Below are 21,739 nucleotides of genomic sequence, written 5' to 3'. Positions count from 1 at the left end.
GAATCATCCCAGTTTCATTACAGTTAGGCCCTAAATTTTCTTCTGAAAGACTGTAAGAATACAGTTTTTACAATTTAAAGATAAAACAACCAGGATTGCATTACATCAATCTAAAGAACAAAGACATAGAGCAGGAAAGGTACCTCACATTCCAGAGAGTTAAGAAGAAATGCAAGAAAAGTCACTGAAAGCCCTAAGCACCAGCTGTTCCCTTTAAGGCTCCCAGTTGAACAAGGCATGCTTTCAGGTGTAACATATTTACTCGTAGATCACATCCAATATTATCCAACTGCAGGTCCCCCAACAGAAATGATATTTTGACATCCCTCTTGCAAGGGCAGGAAAGATCCAGCATAATCAGAGTAAGCCTTTTTATTCTGAAAGCTATTAAGAAAATAGCAGATTTCCTGAAAGAAGAACCAGGAAAATAAGATTCTGACTATAAATAGAAGGTCAGCTGCTGTCCTCACCACCTTTTTGCCTTATTTTTTACTCATGTTCTATTTTGAAATGGTCATATGACTGATCAAATAAATAAATATTATTATTACTCGTAGATCATTTAGTGTCCATTTTCCCAGTACAGATCCAGGCCCCTTTTTTTTCTCTTAGGCCCCTTCCACACTGCCTCTATACCCCAGGATCTGGTCCCAGATTCTCTGGCAGTAGAGACTCATCTAATCCAGTTTAAAGCAGATAATTTAGGATCAGATCCTGGGATGTTGGGCCCATCCACACAGCCCTATATCTCTGAATATCAAGGTAGGAAATCTCACATTATCTGAGTGTTGACTCAGATAACCCAGTTCAAAGCAGATGTTGTGGGATTTTCCAACTTGATATTCTGGAATATAGGGCTGTATGGAAGGGCCCGGAGTCACCTTTACTGTTCTACCAAGTTCTTTCCTTCTGTATTTATTGGTGTTTTAACATCCCTGGCCCCTTCTAAACTGCTGAATAAATTACCACATTATATGCTTCAAACTGGAATATATGGCAGTGTGGACTCAGATAACCCAGTTCAAAGCAGATATTGTGGGACTTTCTGCCTTGATACTCTGGGTTATATGGATGTGTGGAAGAGCCCTAAGAGGAGGCTTGGAAGTATTGCTTTTCATAGAAGTTCAAAGGACGTCAACTGAAGCCAACTACAAAGTTTAGGAAGGCATGCATACAATTACACTATGTAAAAAATTTGAAAAATTATCCATTCCTGATTTGAAAGTGTTTATTTCCTGTTTAATTGTGTGGTACTTACTTTGAAAGTGGCTGTTCTACTCCAGAATCTTCGTTTTTGTGGCTGTTAAATTGGTTGAGACTTAATGAGATAATCATTGAAAAACTAGAGCAAAATATGCTGCAGAATGTCCCGCAAAAATGAAGTTTTTGCAGTTTCATAAACCTCTTCCATGTTTTTATTATAGAACCAATTAGGAAATGACATTTATAACCCAGGAACAAAAGACATGTTTACATAGTGTTACTGTATAGAACAAGTTAGAAATGTGGGTTTTTTTGCTACCAAAACTGGAGTAACACATTGGTACCTTTTGTCTTACAGGTTTCATAATTTCAGCAGCCTATTTTATGTGAAAGGAAACATTTTTGTTAGTGTTAATGCTGGAAACTCTTGCCATGTTCCTGCAAATCACCAGGAGATCTACCAAAATATCTCAATCTACCTTCTGCCAGACAATATGTTTATACTTTAATCCTGCTAATTAATTTTGTTTATTTCCTCCAGTTGAATTGGAAAAAATCAGAGAGGCTCTTCCAAGAAAGTGTTTGTTTAGTAGCTGATAAGATAGGACTGGCTTAACTTCAGAGATGGATCTATGCTAGACACCTACAGGAAATTCTCCAAGACATGTTGCCATTTCCAAGGTACAGCTTGTGCATCAATAAGGAAACCGTTGGGCAGAAATACTAATTGTCTTAGCTGTCTCTACACAGATCAAGGGGGAACAAACTAGATGAACCTGAACTGTTAACAAAAGAAGGCGAATATGATTTCAAAGGGATCAATGAAATGTGGTGGGATGAGTCATATTTGTGATAGTAGGCCATAACGTAACCCAAAGAAATAGACCAAATAGGAATGAAGAATGAATGCCATTACATGTCAAGGACATGGGTACCTATGAGCAGATCCCTGACTTTAAAAATGCAACTCATTTAACAGCATTTTAGAAAAAAATTAAGGTTAGTTAAACAACAGTGACATCAAAAGACAACCCCCTCCAAACCACACTGAGGCTTGAATGATAGCTTCCTAGAACGTATGACAAAAAGTTCAAAAAGAAGACATATAGTAATACTGGACACTTTGTTGTTGTTCATTTGTTCAGTCGTCTCCGACTCTTCGTGACCTCGTGGACCAGCCCACGCCAGAGCTCCCTGTCGGCAGTCACCACCCCCAGCTCCTTCAAGGTCAGTCCAGTCACTTCAAGGATGCCATCCATCCATCTTGCCCTAGGTCGGCCCCTCTTCCTATTGCCTTCCACTTTCCCCAGCATAATTGTCTTCTCTAGGCTTTGCTGTCTCCTCATGATGTGGCCAAAGTACTTCAACTTTGTCTCTAGTATCCTTCCTTCCAGTGAGCAGCTGGGCTTTATTTCCTGGAGGATGGACTGGTTGGATCTTCTCGCAGTCCAAGGCACTCTCAGCACTTTCCTCCAGCACCACAGCTCAAAAGCATCGATCTTCCTTCGCTCAGCCTTCCCTATGGTCCAGCTCTCACATCCGTAGGTTACTACAGGGGATACCATGGCTTGGACTAGGCGGATCTTTGTTGCCAGTCTGATGTCTCTACTCTTTACTATTTTATCGAGACTGGACATTGCTCTCCTCCCAAGAAGTAAGCGTCTTCTGATTTCCTGGCCACAGTCTGCATCTGCAGTAATCTTTGCGCCTAGAAATACAAAGTCTGTCACGGCCTCCACATTTTCTCCCTCTATTTTCCAGCTGTCAATCATTCTTGTTGCCATAATCTTGGTTTTTTTGACGTTCAGCTGCAACCCGGCTTTTGCGCTTTCTTCTTTCACCTTGATTAGAAGGCTCCTCAGCTCCTCCTCGCTTTCGGCCATCAGAGTGGTGTCATCTGCATATCTGAGGTTGTTAATGTTTCTTCCAGCAATTTTCACCCCAGCTTTGCATTCATCAAGCCCCGCACATCGCATGATGTGTTCTGCATACAAGTTAAAAAGGTTGGGTGACAGTATGCAGCCTTGCCGTACGCCTTTCCCAATCTTGAACCAGTCTGTTGTTCCGTGGTCAGTCCTTACTGTTGCGACTTGGTCCTTGTACAGATTCCTCAGGAGAGAGACAAGGTGGCTTGGTATGCCCATCCCACCAAGAACTTGCCACAATTTATTATGATCCACACAGTCAAAAGCTTTAGAATAGTCAATGAAGCAGAAGTAGATGTTTTTCTGAAACTCCCTGCCTTTCTCCATTATCCAGCGGATATTGGCAATCTGGTCTCTCGTTCCTCTGCCTTTTCTAAACCCAGCTTGAACATCTGGCAACTCTCGCTCCATGTATTGCTGGAGTCTTCCTTGCAGGATCTTGAGCATTACCTTACTGGCATGAGAAATAAGGGCCACTGTACGGAAGTTGGAGCAGTCTTTCGCATTTCCCTTTTTTGGTATGGGGATGTAAGTTGATTTTTTCCAGTCTGATGGCCATTCTTGTGTTTTCCATATTTGCTGGCATATGGCATGCATCACCTTGACACCATCATCTTTTAAGATTTTAAACAGTTCAGCTGGGATCCCGTCGTCTCCTGCTGCCTTGTTGTTAGCAATGCTTCTTAAGGCCCATTCAACCTCACTCCTCAGGATGTCTGGTTCTAATTCATTCACCACACCGTCAAAGCTATCCTCGATATTGTTATCCTTCCTATACAGATCTTCTGTATAATCTCGCCACCTTCTCTTGATCTCTTCAGCTTCTGTTAGGTCCCTGCCATCTTTGTTTCCTATCATACCAATTTTTGCCTGAAATTTACCTCCAATGTTTCTAATTTTCTGGAAGAGGTCTCTTGTCCTTCCTATTCTGTTGTCTTCTTCCACTTCCATGCATTGCTTGTTTAAAAATAGTTCCTTGTCTCTTCTGGCTAACCTCTGGAATTGCGCATTTAACTGGGCATATCTCCCCTTATCCCTGTTTCCTTTTGCTTTCCTCCTTTCTTGGGCTACTTCCAGTGTCTCAGCAGACAACCATTTTGCCTTCTTGGTTTTCTTTTTCTTTGGGACGTACTTTGTTGCTGCCTCCTGAACAATGTCGCAGACTTCTGTCCATAGTTCTTCTGGGACTCTGTTTACTAAATCTAGCCCTTCAAATCTGTTCTTCACTTCCACTGTATATTCGCTAGGAATGTTAGTGAGATCATATCTAACTGGTCTGTATATTTTCCCTGATCTCTTTAGTTTTATTCTAAATTGAGCAATAAGAAGTTCGTGATCTGAGCTACAGTCAGCCCCAGGTCTTGTTTTCACCGACTGGATGGATGTCCGCCACCTTTGGCTGCAAAGGATGTAGTCAATCTGATTTCGGTGCTGACCATCTGGTGAAGTCCATGTATAAAGCCGTCTTTTAGGTTGTTGGAAGAGAGTGTTTGTTATACACAGCGAGTTTTCCTGGCAAAATTCTATCAGCCTGCGTCCCGCTTCATTTTGTTCTCCCAGACCATGCTTGCCTGTGATCCCAGTTGTCATTTGACTTCCCACCTTGGCATTCCAGTCTCCTGTAATGAAAATAATGTCTCTTTTTGGTGTATTATCCAGTAGGTCCTGCAGATCCTCATAGAACTGATCTACTTCTGCTTCTTCAGCAGCTGTGGTTGGGGCGTATATTTGGATCACTGTGATGTTGAAAGGCTTTCCTTGCACTCGAATTGAGATCATTCTGTCATTTTTTGGGTTGTATCCAAGCACTGCTTTAGTGAATTTCTTATTAATTATGAAGGCTACTCCATTTCTTCTATGTTCCTCTTGTCCACAGTAGTAGATCTGGTGGTCATCTGATGTGAAGTGGCCCATTCCAGTCCATTTCAGTTCGCTGACCCCCAGAATGTCTATCTTTAGTCTTGACATCTCACCAATAACAACATCCAATTTGCCCTGGCTCATAGATCTTACATTCCAGGTTCCTATGGTGTGTTGATCTTTAGAGCATCGGATTCGTCGTTCACCTCCAGTACCGTCGGCCACTAGCCTTCCTTTCGGCTTTGAGCTAGCTGCGTCATCACATCTGGGGCACTTACCACTGGACACTTACCACCCTGATATGTTCCTGGCAGAGTGAAGTCCTCACTCTGCCAGGAACATAGGGTCCAACAAATTCCTAACGTTGCAGACAATTTCACTGAACAAAAAGTGGAGGTGACATGAAGTAGGTTGGCTATTTTATTTATTCTAACCAGCCGAAATGAACTGATCAATAGGGTAGAAACAGAATGGAGAGTTGATCAACACTAACAAAACAAATTTCAGCAAAAAAAGGCAAATTCATGAATATAGGACGGATGGCACCCATGCTTTGGTCAGATTTCATCCCGAATACAGTATTAATTTCTAAACACCACACTTCAAGAATGATGTCGACAAACTGAAATGTCTTCAAGAGAGCATAACCAAGATAGTGATGGGTCTGGAAACCAAGGGCCCTTCCACACAGTCATATAACCCAAAATATCAAGGCAGAAAATCCCACAATATCTGCTTTAAACTAGGTTATCTGAATCCACACTGCCATATATTCCAGTTCAAAGCAGATATTGTGGGATTTTATTCAGCTGTGTGGAAGGGGCCCAAGTCATATGAGGAACAGTTAAGGGAGACTTAAGTATTTTTAGTTCCTGAGAAGGACTAATAGCTGATAGATAACCATCTTTTAATAAATAAAATAATGTAATGGAGAATGTAAAGCAAACACTGGGAAAAACTTTGTGAAAGTAATAACTGCTCAACAGTAGACTAACCCATCTCAGAAGGAAGTGATGGCTCACTGGAGCTTTTCAAACAGAGGTTTGGTAGCCATCTCTCAGGAGTACTTTAGATGCAGATTCCTGCATTTCAGGGGTTGGACTAAATGACCCTTCAGATTCCAACTAAATAATCAAGACACACTTTTGTGACATGGAAACACTATACAAGTAGCTCATAGCAAAGACTGAATCTTCTAATGAGCAATGGGGAATTTCAATTCTCTAAAAGTTCTGATTGACAACTTACATTAGAGTCACTCAGTATGGCCAATGGTGAAGGACTGTGGGACTTTTCATCCAAAACATCAGGCGGGCCAAAGTGCCCCCCATCTTTCCTTCAGTCTACATCTAGTACATATTGACTCCACTCTCTTACCATCCAGAATAGATTGGTTCAACACTGACTGAAAATTGTCCCAGTAATTACTGCACTAATAACTCCCAAATCAAGAATGTTACCCAGAGAAATGCAGGATAACAACATCACATTCAACACAAAACATGCCTCCATAAATGTTTCTCCTTGAATTGGTACACAAGAAGAGAATCCTCCAAGTACTTTATTTCAAGTCCCCAGTTTTCTTAAGCACAGTAGTTAAGCATCATGCTGTGGACATCAAGACCTGCATACCAAACAATTTGTTTCTCAGCACAGATCTCAAGAGCTGGTGAGGTATGCCACTATCATCTTATGGAACTGTGTTTAATAATGGTTAATGTTTTATCAGGGGAGGGTCAATTTGATGTTTTATACTGTTTTTGATCAATGGTATTGAATTGTTGCCAACACTGTGAACCACCCTGAGTCCCCTTTGGGGTTGAGAAGGGAAGTATACAAATACCGCAAATAAATAAATAAACAAACAAACTCCCCCTCAGGAGATCAGCTAAAATCAAAACACTGTCATTTCTGCAAGAGAACTAGAAAAAAATGTTTGAATCTACCACTTTTGAAAGACAGGCAGTCCCCAAGTTACAAACATTCGACTTACAAACAACTCCCAGTTAAAGACCGGGGTGAGACAACAGGAAGTGAGAGAAATCTGTTCCTAGAGAGGGAAATTCACTCCTGGAAGAGTTATCATGGGGGAAAAGGGTCCTCACTGAAGCTTTCTCACCACATTTTTCAAAATCCAATTATCACAGGGACAAAAAAGTGAGGTAAAATCTTCTGAACAGGGGCACAGACAGCAAAACAAATGCCACAGAACTGTTAATCCTTCTCTATTCTATCCAACACCCCACATCTCTCTCTCTCTCTCCAAAGACTCATATATATATATGGCTGAAGTTACACTTAAAAATGTATCTGTTCTGACTTACAAATTCAATAGGAACAAACCTACAGAACCGATCTTGTTTGTAATTTAGGGACTGCCTGTACTTTCAAAATGTTAGGTTTTTTTTTTTGTATCTACCCTGAATTATTAGATGGGAAACCATGTTGATCTGTTTCAATTGAGTCTCAAAATCAGACAGATTTCTCTTGGCATTAGCCTTCCTATACTACAGCCCACTGTAGCTTCTTGTCCAGCCTTCTCTAGTTGGCACCTACCAGATCTTGGACTACAAGTACTATTGCCACCAAACAGCATTTGTTATCTGTATAGGATAATTGTTATCTGGAAGCAATAGGACTGTAGAAGATGCTGGTGAAGAATGGCTGCTCTAATTCTTAAAAACTGAAGTAAGAGACATTGTCTTTCTTTTAGATCCAGGATGGGCACTGTTCGTGGGCACATTTCCTTCCCTTCCAGTCCTTGGCAAGCTGCAACAGCAAGAGAAAAAAATGCTGCTGCAGCTTGCTGCCATATTTTGAACGTCAGCGATTATGCCATTTTGCACCCCAAGTAATCCTCATAAAGCCATTTGCCTGCCTCAGTTCACTGTTCTTCTCTGTCTTCTCCCAGAAAAAGGTGAGCAAAAACACCAAGCAGGAGAAGGAAGAGTACAGCAGAGCTCATTTTGTCCCCTTGGTCACCTTCATCCTTTCCCTTGCTCGTTCATTTGCTTTCCTCCCCATTGTAGGACTGACTGCCTTGTAAAGCACTGGGCAAAGCATGTCTTTACAGCACAACTGGATAGTAACAGCAGCAGAATTTTACAAGCCAGGCAGGCAGCTGGGGGAGAGGAAGAGGAGGATGGGGGAAGGAATGAGCAAGCTCTGCCATGATGCCTTCTTCTGTTGTTGGCAACGGTGGCAATTTCTCTTCTCTGTGTTCCAGATAGTGAAGGAAAGAGGAAAATAGCAACATTTTGCTGAAAACAGTCTAAGCTAGTCAGGAATTACTTGGGGGACATGGGGAAGGGGTGGGGTGGGCAGAAATTAGGGCTTGCTTTTTATAGATGCTATGGCTTCTTGTCTACATACATCCATTTTTGAAGACATCGACGGTGGGGGGAAGAGGCTGTAATATGGGGTTTAGAACCACATGTGGCCCATAGGCTGCACAGTTTTCATAATTTCCCAAGCTATTTGGAGTTGTTTTTTTTAAAAAAATCATGTTAATCTACCTAGAGACTCATCAACACAGCAGACTTAAAGTGGAAGTAATTCTGACATGCCTGCTAGTCCTGAGAATGGTTGCTAGTATCTGCAACAGCGAAAGCATCAGACCCCTATATGCCCACTGGCTTGATGGAATGAGAGTTCAGAAGTCCCTCTCCCCAAGCAGCCTCAATTAGACTGTCAGTTCTGTTCTAGTATCTTGGCCACAAACCACTGCAACAGCCAATTACGCCATTGCGGTGGGAGAGAGGAGAGGAACACAGACCGCAAATCAAGCTCTCAGGATAAAACCACATGCTTACCCAGCAATGACCACTCCATCACAAGAATGCACATCGCACAGGACTTTCCCGAGCTCGTACTGCAACTGGCTGACATTGCCAATGCGATTCTGCAGAGAAAGACAGGGAAGCATGGTTGGTCTCATCCAGTCACCCAGGAACCCTCCTGATTTTTCACCACATTCACTGGAAAAGCCATTGCTCTCTACTTGCACCATCCCAGATCCAATTCCAAGCATCTCAATCTAAGGACTGGAAAGATTCCTATATGAAACTGTGGAATGTCAGCGCTGATCAATGCATTCCATATGGAACTAGATGGCCCAAGATTCTGACTTGGTATAAGGAAGTTTCTTATGTTCGTAAGTGACATTTCAGGTATAGGCTCACAACTAGCAAATGCAGGGAAAAACCTCTGCTGGTGCCCCTGGAGAGTAGACAGACCAATACCATAATACAAGTCTGTTTCATACACATACACACACTGTTTCTTGGGGAAAGCAAAAGCTATGAACAAGCTGGCATGGGGAAGTATATCTCTATCTTTCCCACAAAGTAGTGCCAATACCTAAACATTCGCTTGCCTAGGTAACCTTCTTTAAGACACTGGGCTGAATTCTATTCAGAGATCCTGGATTCAAGCAGTAGGTGAGAACAATTAAGCCCGAATGAAGATAAAGCAATTTCCTGGAAGACACGCAAAGGCCAAATCATTTTAAACAATTTGAAAACTCGTTTTTGCGAAGAGTTTCCAGAGCGGAGTGAAACATTTCCATATGGAAGAGTTAATACAAAACAAGATGCTTGAGAACTTGAGATCTGGCACAGAACTATGTTTCAGGAAAACACAGAAGGCTGAATATCCAAGAATTGTTTCTGGGGTTCAACGATCTCAATTGTCTCAAAATGCAGAAAACACTATTTATCTTGATCCACAACATTTCATTCTTGAAGAGTAGAGAAACCTATCTATTGGTGCCTAAGCAAACTTGATTTTGCACCTTTACATGGCAATTCAAATCACCTACAGATCTGTAGTCATCCCACCCCATGTGGGACATGGGTTGAAGATTTGTCATCTAGGTAGTTAAGATCATCTGGAGGAGCCCTGCTCTCGGTCCCACCGGCCTCTCAGGCGCGTCTGGTGGGGACGAGGGACAGGGCCTTCTCGGTGGTGGCCCTCGACTCTGGAACTCTCTCCCACTGGAGATCAGAACTGCCCCCTCCATTCTGTCGTTCAAAAAATGGGTGAAAACCTGGCTATGGGGTTTGGCTTTCGACGAGTGAATCAGTATTTCTGTGATCGGATAGATGACAATGAATGATGGACAACTAATTCACTATGACGACTGACCATTGTTATTATGTGATTGCATTTTGCTGTTATAACGTTTTAATTGAATATGTTATATGATGTTTTTAATGATTGTTTTGTGATTTTATTGTTGGAAACCGGCCAGAGTCCCCCAATAGAGGGGAGAAGACCGGTATACAAAATTGCTAAATAAATAAATAAAAGCCACCCCCTGCCAATATTTCCTTTTGGTAGACTTCTTTTTTATATTGATTTTAATAAGATGGCCTTCTAATAAGCAAGAAGCTGTAGAACAATAAATTGAAGGAACAACAAAAGCTTGCTAGCTTAAAAAAACCTCATTTTTAGAGGTAATATACAGGTTGTCTTCATTTCTGGGAAACTTGTTGTTGTAGGCACCACATTCTGGCACACAAATTTGACAGTCAACAGTGCCAGTGGCTTTTAGGATGAAAGCCAATTTAAATCCAGTTTGCTTTGCGAGACACTGGGAGCTGCAGAAAGAGGTTTTGGAGAGGCACGTGGCAATTTACACCCCACTCGAGAGTCTTATTATTTCAACCATCCTCAATATGCAGCCGTGAAGCCCTTGCCAAGACTGAGCTTCATGCCGCTGCTCAAAAAGGAAGAGCAGAAGCCTCCCGGGAGTTTTTTGAATATGTTGTTTCAGGTCTGCCCTCTCTCAGATTATGTATGGAAGCATCCCCTTCTCTGACATTTCAGTTCACACACCAAAGCTACAATGGAAACATGAACTGTAAGGTCATCCACGATATTTTCATTCCCCTCCTTATTTTGTAAGGTCTGTTGATGTCTTCTTTCAACCTCAGAAGGTTTACAAATCTAGTCATCTCCTATTTTGAGAAAAGCCAGTGCAGACCAAAGAAAGGCCTTTACAGGCCCATAAAGATGTGATCAAGAAGAATGAACCACTCAGGCTGCCTAAGGTTTGCCCACCTCAAGAATTTGAGAACACGAATCAGAGAAGAAGCTGAAAACTATTTCGTGGATCACACTGAACTATGGACAATAACTGCTGGAAATGATGCAACTTAGTTGCATTTCATAAGGTTCAGTATCTTGTGACCACATATTTGAATCATTGGGAACATGAAATAAATTCAGTGTCCAGTCGCATGCTTGAGAGCTTCTTTTTTTTTTTTTGCCTTATTTATTTTCAAAATTATTGTGACTGGTGCTATACAAAATTATACAAACATTCAAAACATTTTCCATTAGTGACCCATGTTTACATCATTTCTCCTCTTTCTCCCTCCCCTCTCCGGGAACAGTTTACAAATTTTCCTGTACTGATTACGCTTGTTCGATCATGAGGATAATCTTATTTAATTCATTATATTTATCTTTCTCCTTTATTCTGTAAATTAAGCTTTTCCATTTTGCCTCCCATGGCTTTCTGATTTGGCCCATTCTGTAGTAACTTTTCCTTTCACTAATGTAGTGGAGGAGGTAGTCCACTAAATATGTATACCATGTTCTTGTGTCCCATTTCTTTTGATCCTTCCATCCTAAGGTGACTGAGGCTTTAATGGCATCTAACATGTAATTTATTAATCCCTCCCATTCTTTAGATTCCCCTTTGTCTTCTATTTTCCGTAGGAAAAATTGTGTCTTGTTCCAATCAATTTTTATCCCTAATAGTTCCTCCATTTCCTTCTTAATTATTTTATGGAACTTTTGTATATTTTTTTTTCACAATCCCACCACATTCGAGTGTAACTTCCCATTTTTCCACAGTTGTGCCAACATTATTTTGGGGAGGTTCTGGTTATATGAGCTAATTGCACAGGAGTTATATACCACTTTGTCTGAATTTTCCATTGGATTTCCTTTATCTTTAAATGTTGTATTTTATTAATTGAATTCATCCAATTGTCTATTTCTCTCTCGCTGCAACTTCGTTCCTCCTTCCAGATTTCTGTCAAGGTTTTCTTTATATTGTATAGTTTTCCCGTGATTATTTTGTATATGTATCCCATGATTCCTTTCTCCTTCTCTATTTTCCATGTTATTATTTTATCGAGATCTGTTTCTGGAATTTCCTTACTCTTCCATTTTTTAGATAATCCTCTCCAAAATAGCTAATTTTTGTGACCGCACTGGTATTTTATCTCCTCCCATTGTATTACTGTTCCGTCGGGTTTCAAAATGTTCCCAATCTTTATTATGCCATATTGTTCCAGTTTCTTCAACGTATAACTGGGATTTTCTGTTCTCTATGGATTCTATTGGGAACATATCTATTTTATTAATTGGAAGTTTATCTTGCCTGCTTGAGAGCTTGAACCTATGGAAATGTAGTAAATCACATTCAGGATTTACCTTGAGTGTTCTTGACAAAAGGGAAGGAGAACAAGGTAGTCAAGTACTCCCCTTATGCTGATCCTTGTCCCCTGCACTCCCACGCACAAATCTTTGTCTTAAAAATAAATAAATTAGTGGGCTATCAGATTGCTCTGTTTGTACTTTTCCAATCTCAACTTTTGCAGTGTTGCTCTGAAGGCTCCTGATCGGACATTTCCCTTCTCTCACTGATATTGGTGAGCCGGCACTATTACTACTGTGTCCTTACAAATATTCTTTCCCACCTGAACCCATCACAGGAGGGAGGCAAAGATGAGTTTCCTGACTTAGAACAGTGCTAATTAAATGTAAAAGGGTGATTATATACCGTATATACTTGAAGATAAGCTGAGTTTTTCAGCCCTTTTTTGAGCTGAAAAAACCTCCCTCGGCTTATAATGGGGTCAAAACCAGGCAGGCGAGGGAGCTTGTTTGTTTTGTGTGTGTATATCTAAATGTATTAACTTTATATGTGCATTTTGTGCCCTTGGACGTCCTCTCCTCATATGTTTGCAGGTATTTGCAAATCCTATATAAATATAATTTCCACATACCTGTATATCTGTATCTATATTTATAGAGTATTTTATATATGGATTTTCCCCTCATATGTTTGCCAATCTTTTCCAAATCTTATATAGATATAATTATCTCTATATAGATTGATATAAATATAGATATATAAGACTTACAAATATTGCAGGAGGGAAATGCACATATAGAGAGGATTTGCAAACTTCTCAGGGGAAATGTATATGTGAAATTACTACATATAATTATAGTTCCGTATCTGGCTCTGCGTTGTTTATATATGCATTCAATGTTTGCCTGTTAAAATGTTGGAAGCTGGTCTGAGTCCCCATAGGGGAGATAGGGCGGGATACAAATGAAGTTCTATTATTATTATTATTATTATTATTATTAAGTTATTGTTGATACCATATTGTTTTTGTTGACCCTACTTTTCCACTTACAGAGCTAGTTTACTGTTTTTCTTTGAATTCCGGTAAATACTCAAAAACATTTAACCTACTGATGCCTCAATTAATGTAATTTTATTGGTATCTGTTTTTGTTTTGAAATTTAGTAGTAGCTGCTGCATTTCCCACCCTCGCCTTATACTTGAGTCAATAAGTTTTCCCGGTTTTTTGTGATAAAATTAGGTACCTCGGTTTATATTTGGGTCAGCTTACACTCAAGTATATATGGTAGGTATATTTCAAGGAAACCAAAAATTGAGAAATTAAAATCAACAGGTCAAGAGTGTGAGGCTTATAGGTTAGTTTTTATTGTTCTACATGTAGGATGTGTTTAGTAGGGTTGTGTGTTAGTTGTTAGGATGACTGTTTTCGATTGATTTGTTCGTGTTTTGGCTTAGTGTTTTATATTAAGAAAAATATTTTTTATTTTTGTATGGTGCTTTTGTTATGTGAAATTAACAACAACAACAACAACAACAACAACAACAACAGCGTTTATTGGCATACACTAACAAAATTGAAGTAAAATATATAAAATATTAATTAAAGACACAGGAAAAAAAGATTAAGAGACTTATGGGAGGAGAAGTAGGAACAAGGATAACTGAAAAAGAATGGGAAGAGATATGGAAAGCAAGACAATTAAAAAACATGTCAATTCGAATAAAAGAAAATTATAAATTAATGTGGAAGTCGTATTTAACACTGAGAAGGTTAAACATTATGAATAAGAACAATAATGAAAAATGTTGGCGAGGGTGCCAGGAAACTGGACCCTACTTGCATATGCAGTGGGATTGCAAATATGTAAAAGATTTTTGGTAATTGGTTATAAGGGAAATTGAAAATATTATGGATATAAAAATTAGAAGGAATGGGGAAGACATGAGGGGAAAAATGTAATAGACATGCTATTAACAGCAGCTTGCAAATTACTGGAAAGGAGAAATGAAAATACAAATTAATGAATGGTATAAAGAAGTCTGGAAAATGGCATTGAATAAGCTAACATCAAACTTAAAAGTAAAGAAGGGATTATGGGGGGAAATAACTTCGAAAGTATTTGAAGAAGATTTTTAGAAAAAGTATTGGAAAAAGATGGGAATTTACCTCCAAATGAAGAACTGAATTTTTGGTGGGACTTTAGAAGAAGAGATGGTTCTGGTGAAGGGGAGCACAGGGGTGAAAAAAAATAAAAGAGGGGAAAATGTATAGTATATGTCTATATAACTTTTTTCTCAAATAAAAAATAGGATGAACCTCAAAAAATCTCTTTCTGTATATGTCTTTGTTTGGTCTTTTGATTATAGGTTTGTTTCTATAAATAAATATTAAATAAATAAAAAACAAGCAGAAGGCAAGAAAGACAGCAAATTTTTTTTAAGAAAAAGCACTGTTAAAAACAGATGAAAGAGAACAGAACTGAAGGAAAGAGATTTCAATTTTGCTTCTACTGATGGAAGACAAAGTAAAGAAAGAACTTCAAAAGTTACTGAGTTCCAGAAGGCAAAATAAGAAATGTAAAGAAGCATATGCTTGTTTCTGCCTCTCTCTGGGCAGTAATAAGAATAAGAAAGTGTGTGGATTATTCTTCTGCACCACAGAAAATGGTGTGAATAGCCCAGGCTGCCTGGTTTCAACCACCAACTCAATGTGCAGCCAAAATGTGAGCTAGGAAGAGTTACCTGGAAAATGACACTTTAATTTAGTGCCACGTGGCAACCCCATATCATGGGGAAGAGGAGAGCACCATCTGGGAAACTCAAACCCAGAGTCCACAGTGGCTCACATCTCCACTACAGGTTGAGGGAGCTAGTGACTTTTTTACGCACGACGCAGTCAGTTTTAATCATGAATTTTAAACTTGCGTCCTGTGTTCACTATATTTTAATCTCTGTACTGTGTATTTTAATATCTGTATTTTGTAGAAATAAATTTTAATATATGTATTTTATGCAATGATTATGTATTTTAGCTATGTTGTATCCCACCTCAAGGCACTAGGAGAGGTGAGTAAGAAATAAAATTATTATTATTATACTATGTAATATGTAAAATATTATACTATGTAACAACCTAGCAGTTCGAAAACATGCAAATGTGAGTAGATCAATAGGTACCACTCCGGCAGTAAGGTAACAGCGCTCCATGCAGTCATGCCGGTCACATGACCATGGAGGTGTCTACTAGGGCTGGGCGGTTTCGTTAGTTAATTTCGTAATTCGTTATTAATTCGTTATTTTTTTTTATAACGAAGCGATATTGAACCATTCAGGAGCAACTAAAAAACGAAACGAATTTTTCCAATTTGTTTCGTAATTGTTTCATAATTGTTTCGAAATTGTTTCGTAATTGTTTTGTTATTATTTCGTTATTATTTCCGTATGTCTGGTGCAAGTTTTATAGTCATTGTTTGTTTTATCAGTGATAAAAAAATAAATTATCACACCAACAGTCAACAACAGAGGGAGAGGGAAGCTTCAGAAGTCCCCCCTGTCCCATTTGGAGGGTTTTTTAGCGTATTGTGCAATCGCGTCCGCCATTAACGAATCGATTCGTTATTGTTTCGAAATTGTTTCGTAATTTCCGAAATTTCGTAAATATCGAACTTTTTAAAAGAAAAATTTCGGAATTCTTTTAAAAAATGAAACGCAAAAACCCCCTAAAAACAAATCGAATTTAGAAACAATTTTTTCCGTGGTTGGACAGCCCTAGTGTCTACAGACAACGCTGGCTCTTCAGTTTAGAAATAGAGGTGAGCACCACACCCCAGAGTCGGACATGACTGGACTTCATGTCAGGGGAAAACCTTTACCTTTACCTAACTTTTGTTTTAAAAAAAACTGTTTCTGGCTTGAAAGTATTTTTCCTGTTTAATTGTGCGGTCCTTATTTTGAAAGTAGTGGGTACTCCAGAAACTTCATTTTTGTGGCTGCCACAAACTATGTTGAATTGGTTGAGACCCAATGAGATATTCATTGAAAAACCAGAGCAAAATGTGCTGTAGGATGTCCCGCCAAGACCAAGTTTTCACAGTTTAATAAGCTTTTTCCATCATTTTATGATAGAACCAATTAGGAAATGACATTTATAACCCAGAAACAAAAACCGTGTTACATACTGTAGCTGCTGCTGCTGCTTTTGTTATAATAATAATAATAATGATGATGATGATGATGATGATGATGATAACCCTAGGGGACTCAGGGCGGCTTTCAAGGGACAACCCAACAATTACAATTAAAACACAGCAATCAAACATTACAATTAAAACATCAGATAAAAACAATACGACACAATAATAAACCACATAAGAGCAGTATGGCTGAGAAAAGGAACATAGCTGAGGTACAATTCAATGAGTGCAATACACTTTATAGGAGCGCAAGAGAAATGCAACAAACTAATAGATTGGGCGGGAAGTGCTGTCATAAAATATGTTGAGGTAGGCCGTTTGAGGGTCAAAATAAAGTGCAAGAACTTAATGGGGACAGGAAAATTACTGGTGAGCTGCTTAATCGAAAGCACAGCGGAACATCCAGGTTTTTAGTTGACTCCGAAAGGAGGACAAGGTTGGAGCCTGTCTGATTTCCCAAGGAGATTGTTGTTGTTGTTATTATTATTATTATTGTTATTATATTTTGCTTTTTCTCTTCATAAGGAGAGTCAAAGTGGCTAACATTAAAAGCATTATAATACAATTTAAAATATACAAATATACAAATATTAAAACAGTATTAAACATCATTAGTATCAAAATCAATTCAGTTATTACACTGCATAAGGCAAATACAACACAAACACAGGCACACCTTGCCAAGCAAACACTTAGCAGCAAAAGAAAGGAGACTGCTGGGCTACATGTATAACAGTCCCTGATTCACGCTTTTAAAAGTCCAGCAGGAACCACCTTCATCATTAGTCGTTTAAGGTCCAGCATGTTCTCTTGTCTGTCACACCAGAGAGACCAAGGAAAGAGCAAATTATGCCCCTGACCTTTATTTTTTGGCTATGATGCGATAAAAACAAATGCCTGTTTTCATCTAAAACAGAAATTTGGGCATCAAAGCAGAAACATTGGCAACTGCTGCAGGCTGTAGAGTTGTAATGGCCATTTAATTAGACCAGCAGGAAGGCTTTGGGTTGATGTAGACCAGGTCACAACCTCAAGGTATTTCAGAGCACAATTCCCATCATACCTGAGGAATGACCATTCTGGCTAGAATTAAAAGGAAGCATAGTCCAAAACAACTGAGGGGGTGCTGATCCACAGTGAAGCAAGTGCAATTTTCAGAGGTCTGGGGCTACATGAACCTCCTAGATCAGTGGTTCTCAACCTGGGGTCCCCAGGTGTTTCTGGCCTACAACACCCAGAAATCCCAGCCAGTTTACCAGCTGGTAGGATTTCTGGGAGTTGAAGGCCAAAAACATCTGGGGACCCCAGGTTGAGAACCACTGTCCTAGAACCTTAGAGGAACACACCACCACCCAAAACTGCCCCACATACCAGATATTTTCTATCATTCTGGACTGAGCTGAAATGGCAGGGGTGCAAAAATAGAATAAAATGTCTAGCTGTCTCCTTAGAGGGAAGGACTGGCTCATTTAGGCCTTAAGGAGAGGTAGGTATTATTATTAACACAAATTGAAAATCAATGACACACAGGGAGTCACAATGAGCCCAAAGAGGATTGTGCAAAAGCCCCTGGGCTGCATTTTGCCACAGTTGAACTATAGATATAACGAACATCTGTTCCTGAACTGGACCTGCCAATTCTAATAAAGTGTAGTTTACTTCTTGCTTGTGACTGCTATCTGTTGAGTCCTGGCACCCAGGAAAACAGTGAAAATCTCAATATACCATTCTCTGCCATTCCATGATACTGAATTATGAGCTTGATTGAACTGTGTTGTCTTCTCCTTCCCAAAAGCAGGTTCATCAGGCTTTCTAATTTACCATCCTGGTTCCAACCATGTCCTGCAAGATGCTCCCATGAAACCCTCAAGTAAACAACAAGCCTCCCAACACCTGTTAGGAAGAGCTACCACAACTTCTAGACCTCACTGAGGCTGACGAGAACTCCAGCCCAACAACCTCTGGACACTTTCAGATCTTTGAACTGGGGTTGCAACCTATACAACACAGTATGAGGGTACTTATAACCACAAGACAATGTGGGTACATTAACATTGTCACATCTAAACCTCACCATAGCCTGGGCGTCTTTCCAACATGAATGTTCTACTGGTGTTTCTAAGACGAAGCTTGAGGAGCTTAACACCACACAGTAATGTCCAAAATTCTTTCCAATCTTCAATCAGTTAAGAAGTCCACCCAAACTTATGCTAATACTCCATTCTGCCAATTCAAGGAATCAGCACTTCAACAGTAACATAATGGTCCATTCTAGTGTAGCACTTCATCACTGATCAAGAGGTACTAGAGAGAGAATCTCCCATCATTACCTTCCAGTTCGTTCGTAAAACCTGCTCCTTCTCCCGGCATTCTCTAAGTGTTCCTTTCCAGCAGGGAAAATCAGAAATCTGACGGTCAGGCAGGTAACCTTCCTGTTGACATAGCCAGAACCAAAGGACTTTGTCTTCTGCAAGCACTTTCCAGGCCTTGCTCACCTAAAATGACATGAGTAAAGATTGTGTGGGGACATACTACCTCTTACAGGAACGACAGGATGGAAAGATTTCAGAAACTGCAAAGCAAGGATAGTACTAGAAATTGCAGTTATACTATAAAGTTTATTGAGAACCAGAAAGCAGTCAATTTTTCCATCATTGAAAGACATACACCTCTTTTTTTAGTAATTAATTTTCATTTAGACAAATTAATACAAAACCTACGTACAAACAAACAAAATGGTTAAAACACTTTTTCTAGAATTAAAAAATGTATTACTACTATATTCTAAACATCAAAGAACATTAACTACCAGTACATATAATATACACTATCTAATCTCAGAGCTTTACATTATCTGTCTGATGGTTATATTATCTCAATTTTCTACATTGATTAAGTGAAAAAGAACTAGTGATACAGCCTTTCCCCACATAATAACACTCCTCTAATCCAAAAAAGCAGTGATGGGGGTTTGACCTCATCTTTGCTGGAGGAATACAATGAATGGGCCCCAGTCCTTCTTAAGGTTAGAGGTCTCTCCTTAATCAACATAGCATGTTTATCCATTTCTGCAAGTTTACTTATTTCAGTGGTTCTTAACCTGTGAGTCATGGACCTCCAGTGGACAATTTTTATTATATTATTTGTTTTATTTCCACTCCTTTCACATCGCCTGCCACTCCTTCCCTGTCGCTGGCCATGGCATATGTTCTGTATCAGAAACGAGAGCTGCTGTGGTCTATCCAATGCAATTTTCTGAATCAGCCCCCCAAACTGAATCTAAAGTTAACCAAAAACCTTTTGGTACTAATCTTGGAGTGGTCCCTGGTCAAAGTGGTTCCTGGTCAAAGTGGTCCCTGGTCAAAGTGATCCCTGGTCAAAAAAAGATTGGGAACCATTGACTTATTTTCATAAGCAAATTGTTTCTGTCAGCATCATTGAGTCTTTCCTTAAGACTCAATGATAAGAAGACATGCACTTCTTATTCTGGCTGTAGCTGGGATACCGGTCCCAAATGTGTATCAGCTTACACATCCCAGACACTTCAAAAATATTTTTAAATAATATTTCTGGGAGCCAGCACCTATATGACTTAACCAGGTGACTTCCCTGGAAATCCCAATTGGCTATTAGGCAATTCTATAGTATCTACACACCAGGAGATTTTTATATTCAAAAGCATTCGGAAATCTTCCACTTAAAGCAGGTTCTGTGGCATGTGTAGAGAAAAATTGATTTTCTAAATCAGAGATGGATTTAAATCATTGGAGTCAAAAGTAAGAGGAATCAATAGGATTGTTCCAAGAAAACTAAAAAGGAATTAAAATGTGTTTCAGCTGGGAACTGTCAATGCTGTTCAACATATTCAATTCATTTGTGTGTGTGTGTCCATGGTTGTTATTTTGGATTTTTTTTCTAAGAAAACACTGAGGAGGTAACTGCGGTCCAGATTAATACTCAGGGCATCCAAATACATTCCTCCAATGCAGTTTTTAGCTGGAGCTTGTTTGCACAAACACCAAAGAGAGATTTAAAGGCCAGAAAGTCTGCTAATTTTGCAAACCTACAAGTGGAATGAAGGAAAGAGAAAGCCACAAATTGCCAATGTAATGAGAATTCAAATAACCATTGCCTGATTTAAATTTAGGAAGCACAATCTCAACTGCCCTACGTCTCCTATCAGCTTCAGTCAATACCCCCATACTGGTTGGGACGATGGGAGTTGTAATCCAAAACATCGGGATAGTCTGAGGTGGGGTACGGCTGCTTTAGAAAGCAATTACCTCTAAACAAAAGGCTTCCAAAATGTTCTTTCAACATTAATGAGATGTTTTTAATCCACTGTGATTTTAATCAGGTTAATTCGAACCCTGCCAGCCTCTAAACGTGCCTTTTCCAAGGAGGGGCCCGGTAAGCTGAGACACGCCGTTAATGCACCGCAAACTGGCATGGCCAAGCTGAGTAAAAAGCCTTGCCGAGCGAGGCGCAGCTGCAAGGAACTTCTAATAAAAAAGCATCTCGAGCATTCCACTTTACGGCCGCGCTATGAGTGGCTCCATTTAACCGACGGCCCACAAAACAGAACTGGGCTCTAGCTCCAATTTACTAGCTGTGCGTGCATTAAGGGTACAGGTGAACAACTGAATGCCAAAAGATTAAAGAGACTCTCAGCTTCTCCCTCACAAAAGGGAGTCCTCGCCCATGGATTTATTGCTATCATTGCCCAGTCGCTGAAAGCCTAAGCGAGTCAACCCAATGGCATGTTTGGGAGGGGGATCTATATCAAGTGTTTTTTTGTTTTGTTTTGTTTTTTTGTTTTGTTTTTTTGCAGAGTGCTGCACAAAACTAACAGCAGCAAATCTCAAGGCAAAGTCGTCGGGGAGAAAGATGGGGGAACTTATTTTGCCCTTTGTCCCTTTTCCAACTGCCCCTCATTGTTTGCAAGCATCCAGACCATTGGAACATCTTTGCTTTGCTACAAAGCAGGTCTTGGAGAACTTAACATGGTAGAATAAGGACTCGTTTCAGTTTGTTCATCCTGATGATGTGGACAAGATCCTTGGAGCCATGAGAGCTACCACTTGTACTCTAGATCCTTGCCCACCCTAGCTTATTAAACAAACCAGAGGGGGATTGGTTGATTGGATCACAAATATTGTCAATGC

At 39.7% G+C, this 21,739-nt stretch overlaps 1 protein-coding gene across 1 annotated transcript in view; it reads right to left on the bottom strand.

Annotated features, from left to right (window-relative positions):
* FBXW8 (F-box and WD repeat domain containing 8) overlaps window positions 1–21,739 on the bottom strand; it is a 122,674-nt gene that overhangs the window by 80,390 nt on the left and 20,545 nt on the right. Inside the window, exons 3-4 of the mRNA XM_060785774.2 lie at window positions 18,905–19,069; window positions 8,801–8,889 (exon numbers count right to left, since the gene is read on the bottom strand). Coding sequence (XP_060641757.2) covers window positions 8,801–8,889; window positions 18,905–19,069 — 254 coding nt within the window. The remainder of the gene's footprint in view (window positions 1–8,800; window positions 8,890–18,904; window positions 19,070–21,739) is intronic.

The sequence above is a fragment of the Anolis sagrei genome, chromosome X (assembly GCF_037176765.1).
Source record: "Anolis sagrei isolate rAnoSag1 chromosome X, rAnoSag1.mat, whole genome shotgun sequence".
In the NCBI taxonomy this organism is placed as follows: domain Eukaryota; kingdom Metazoa; phylum Chordata; class Lepidosauria; order Squamata; family Dactyloidae; genus Anolis; species Anolis sagrei.
The sequence above is the reverse complement of the archived record's forward strand: the minus strand, read 5'-3'. Positions and strand labels throughout refer to the sequence as shown.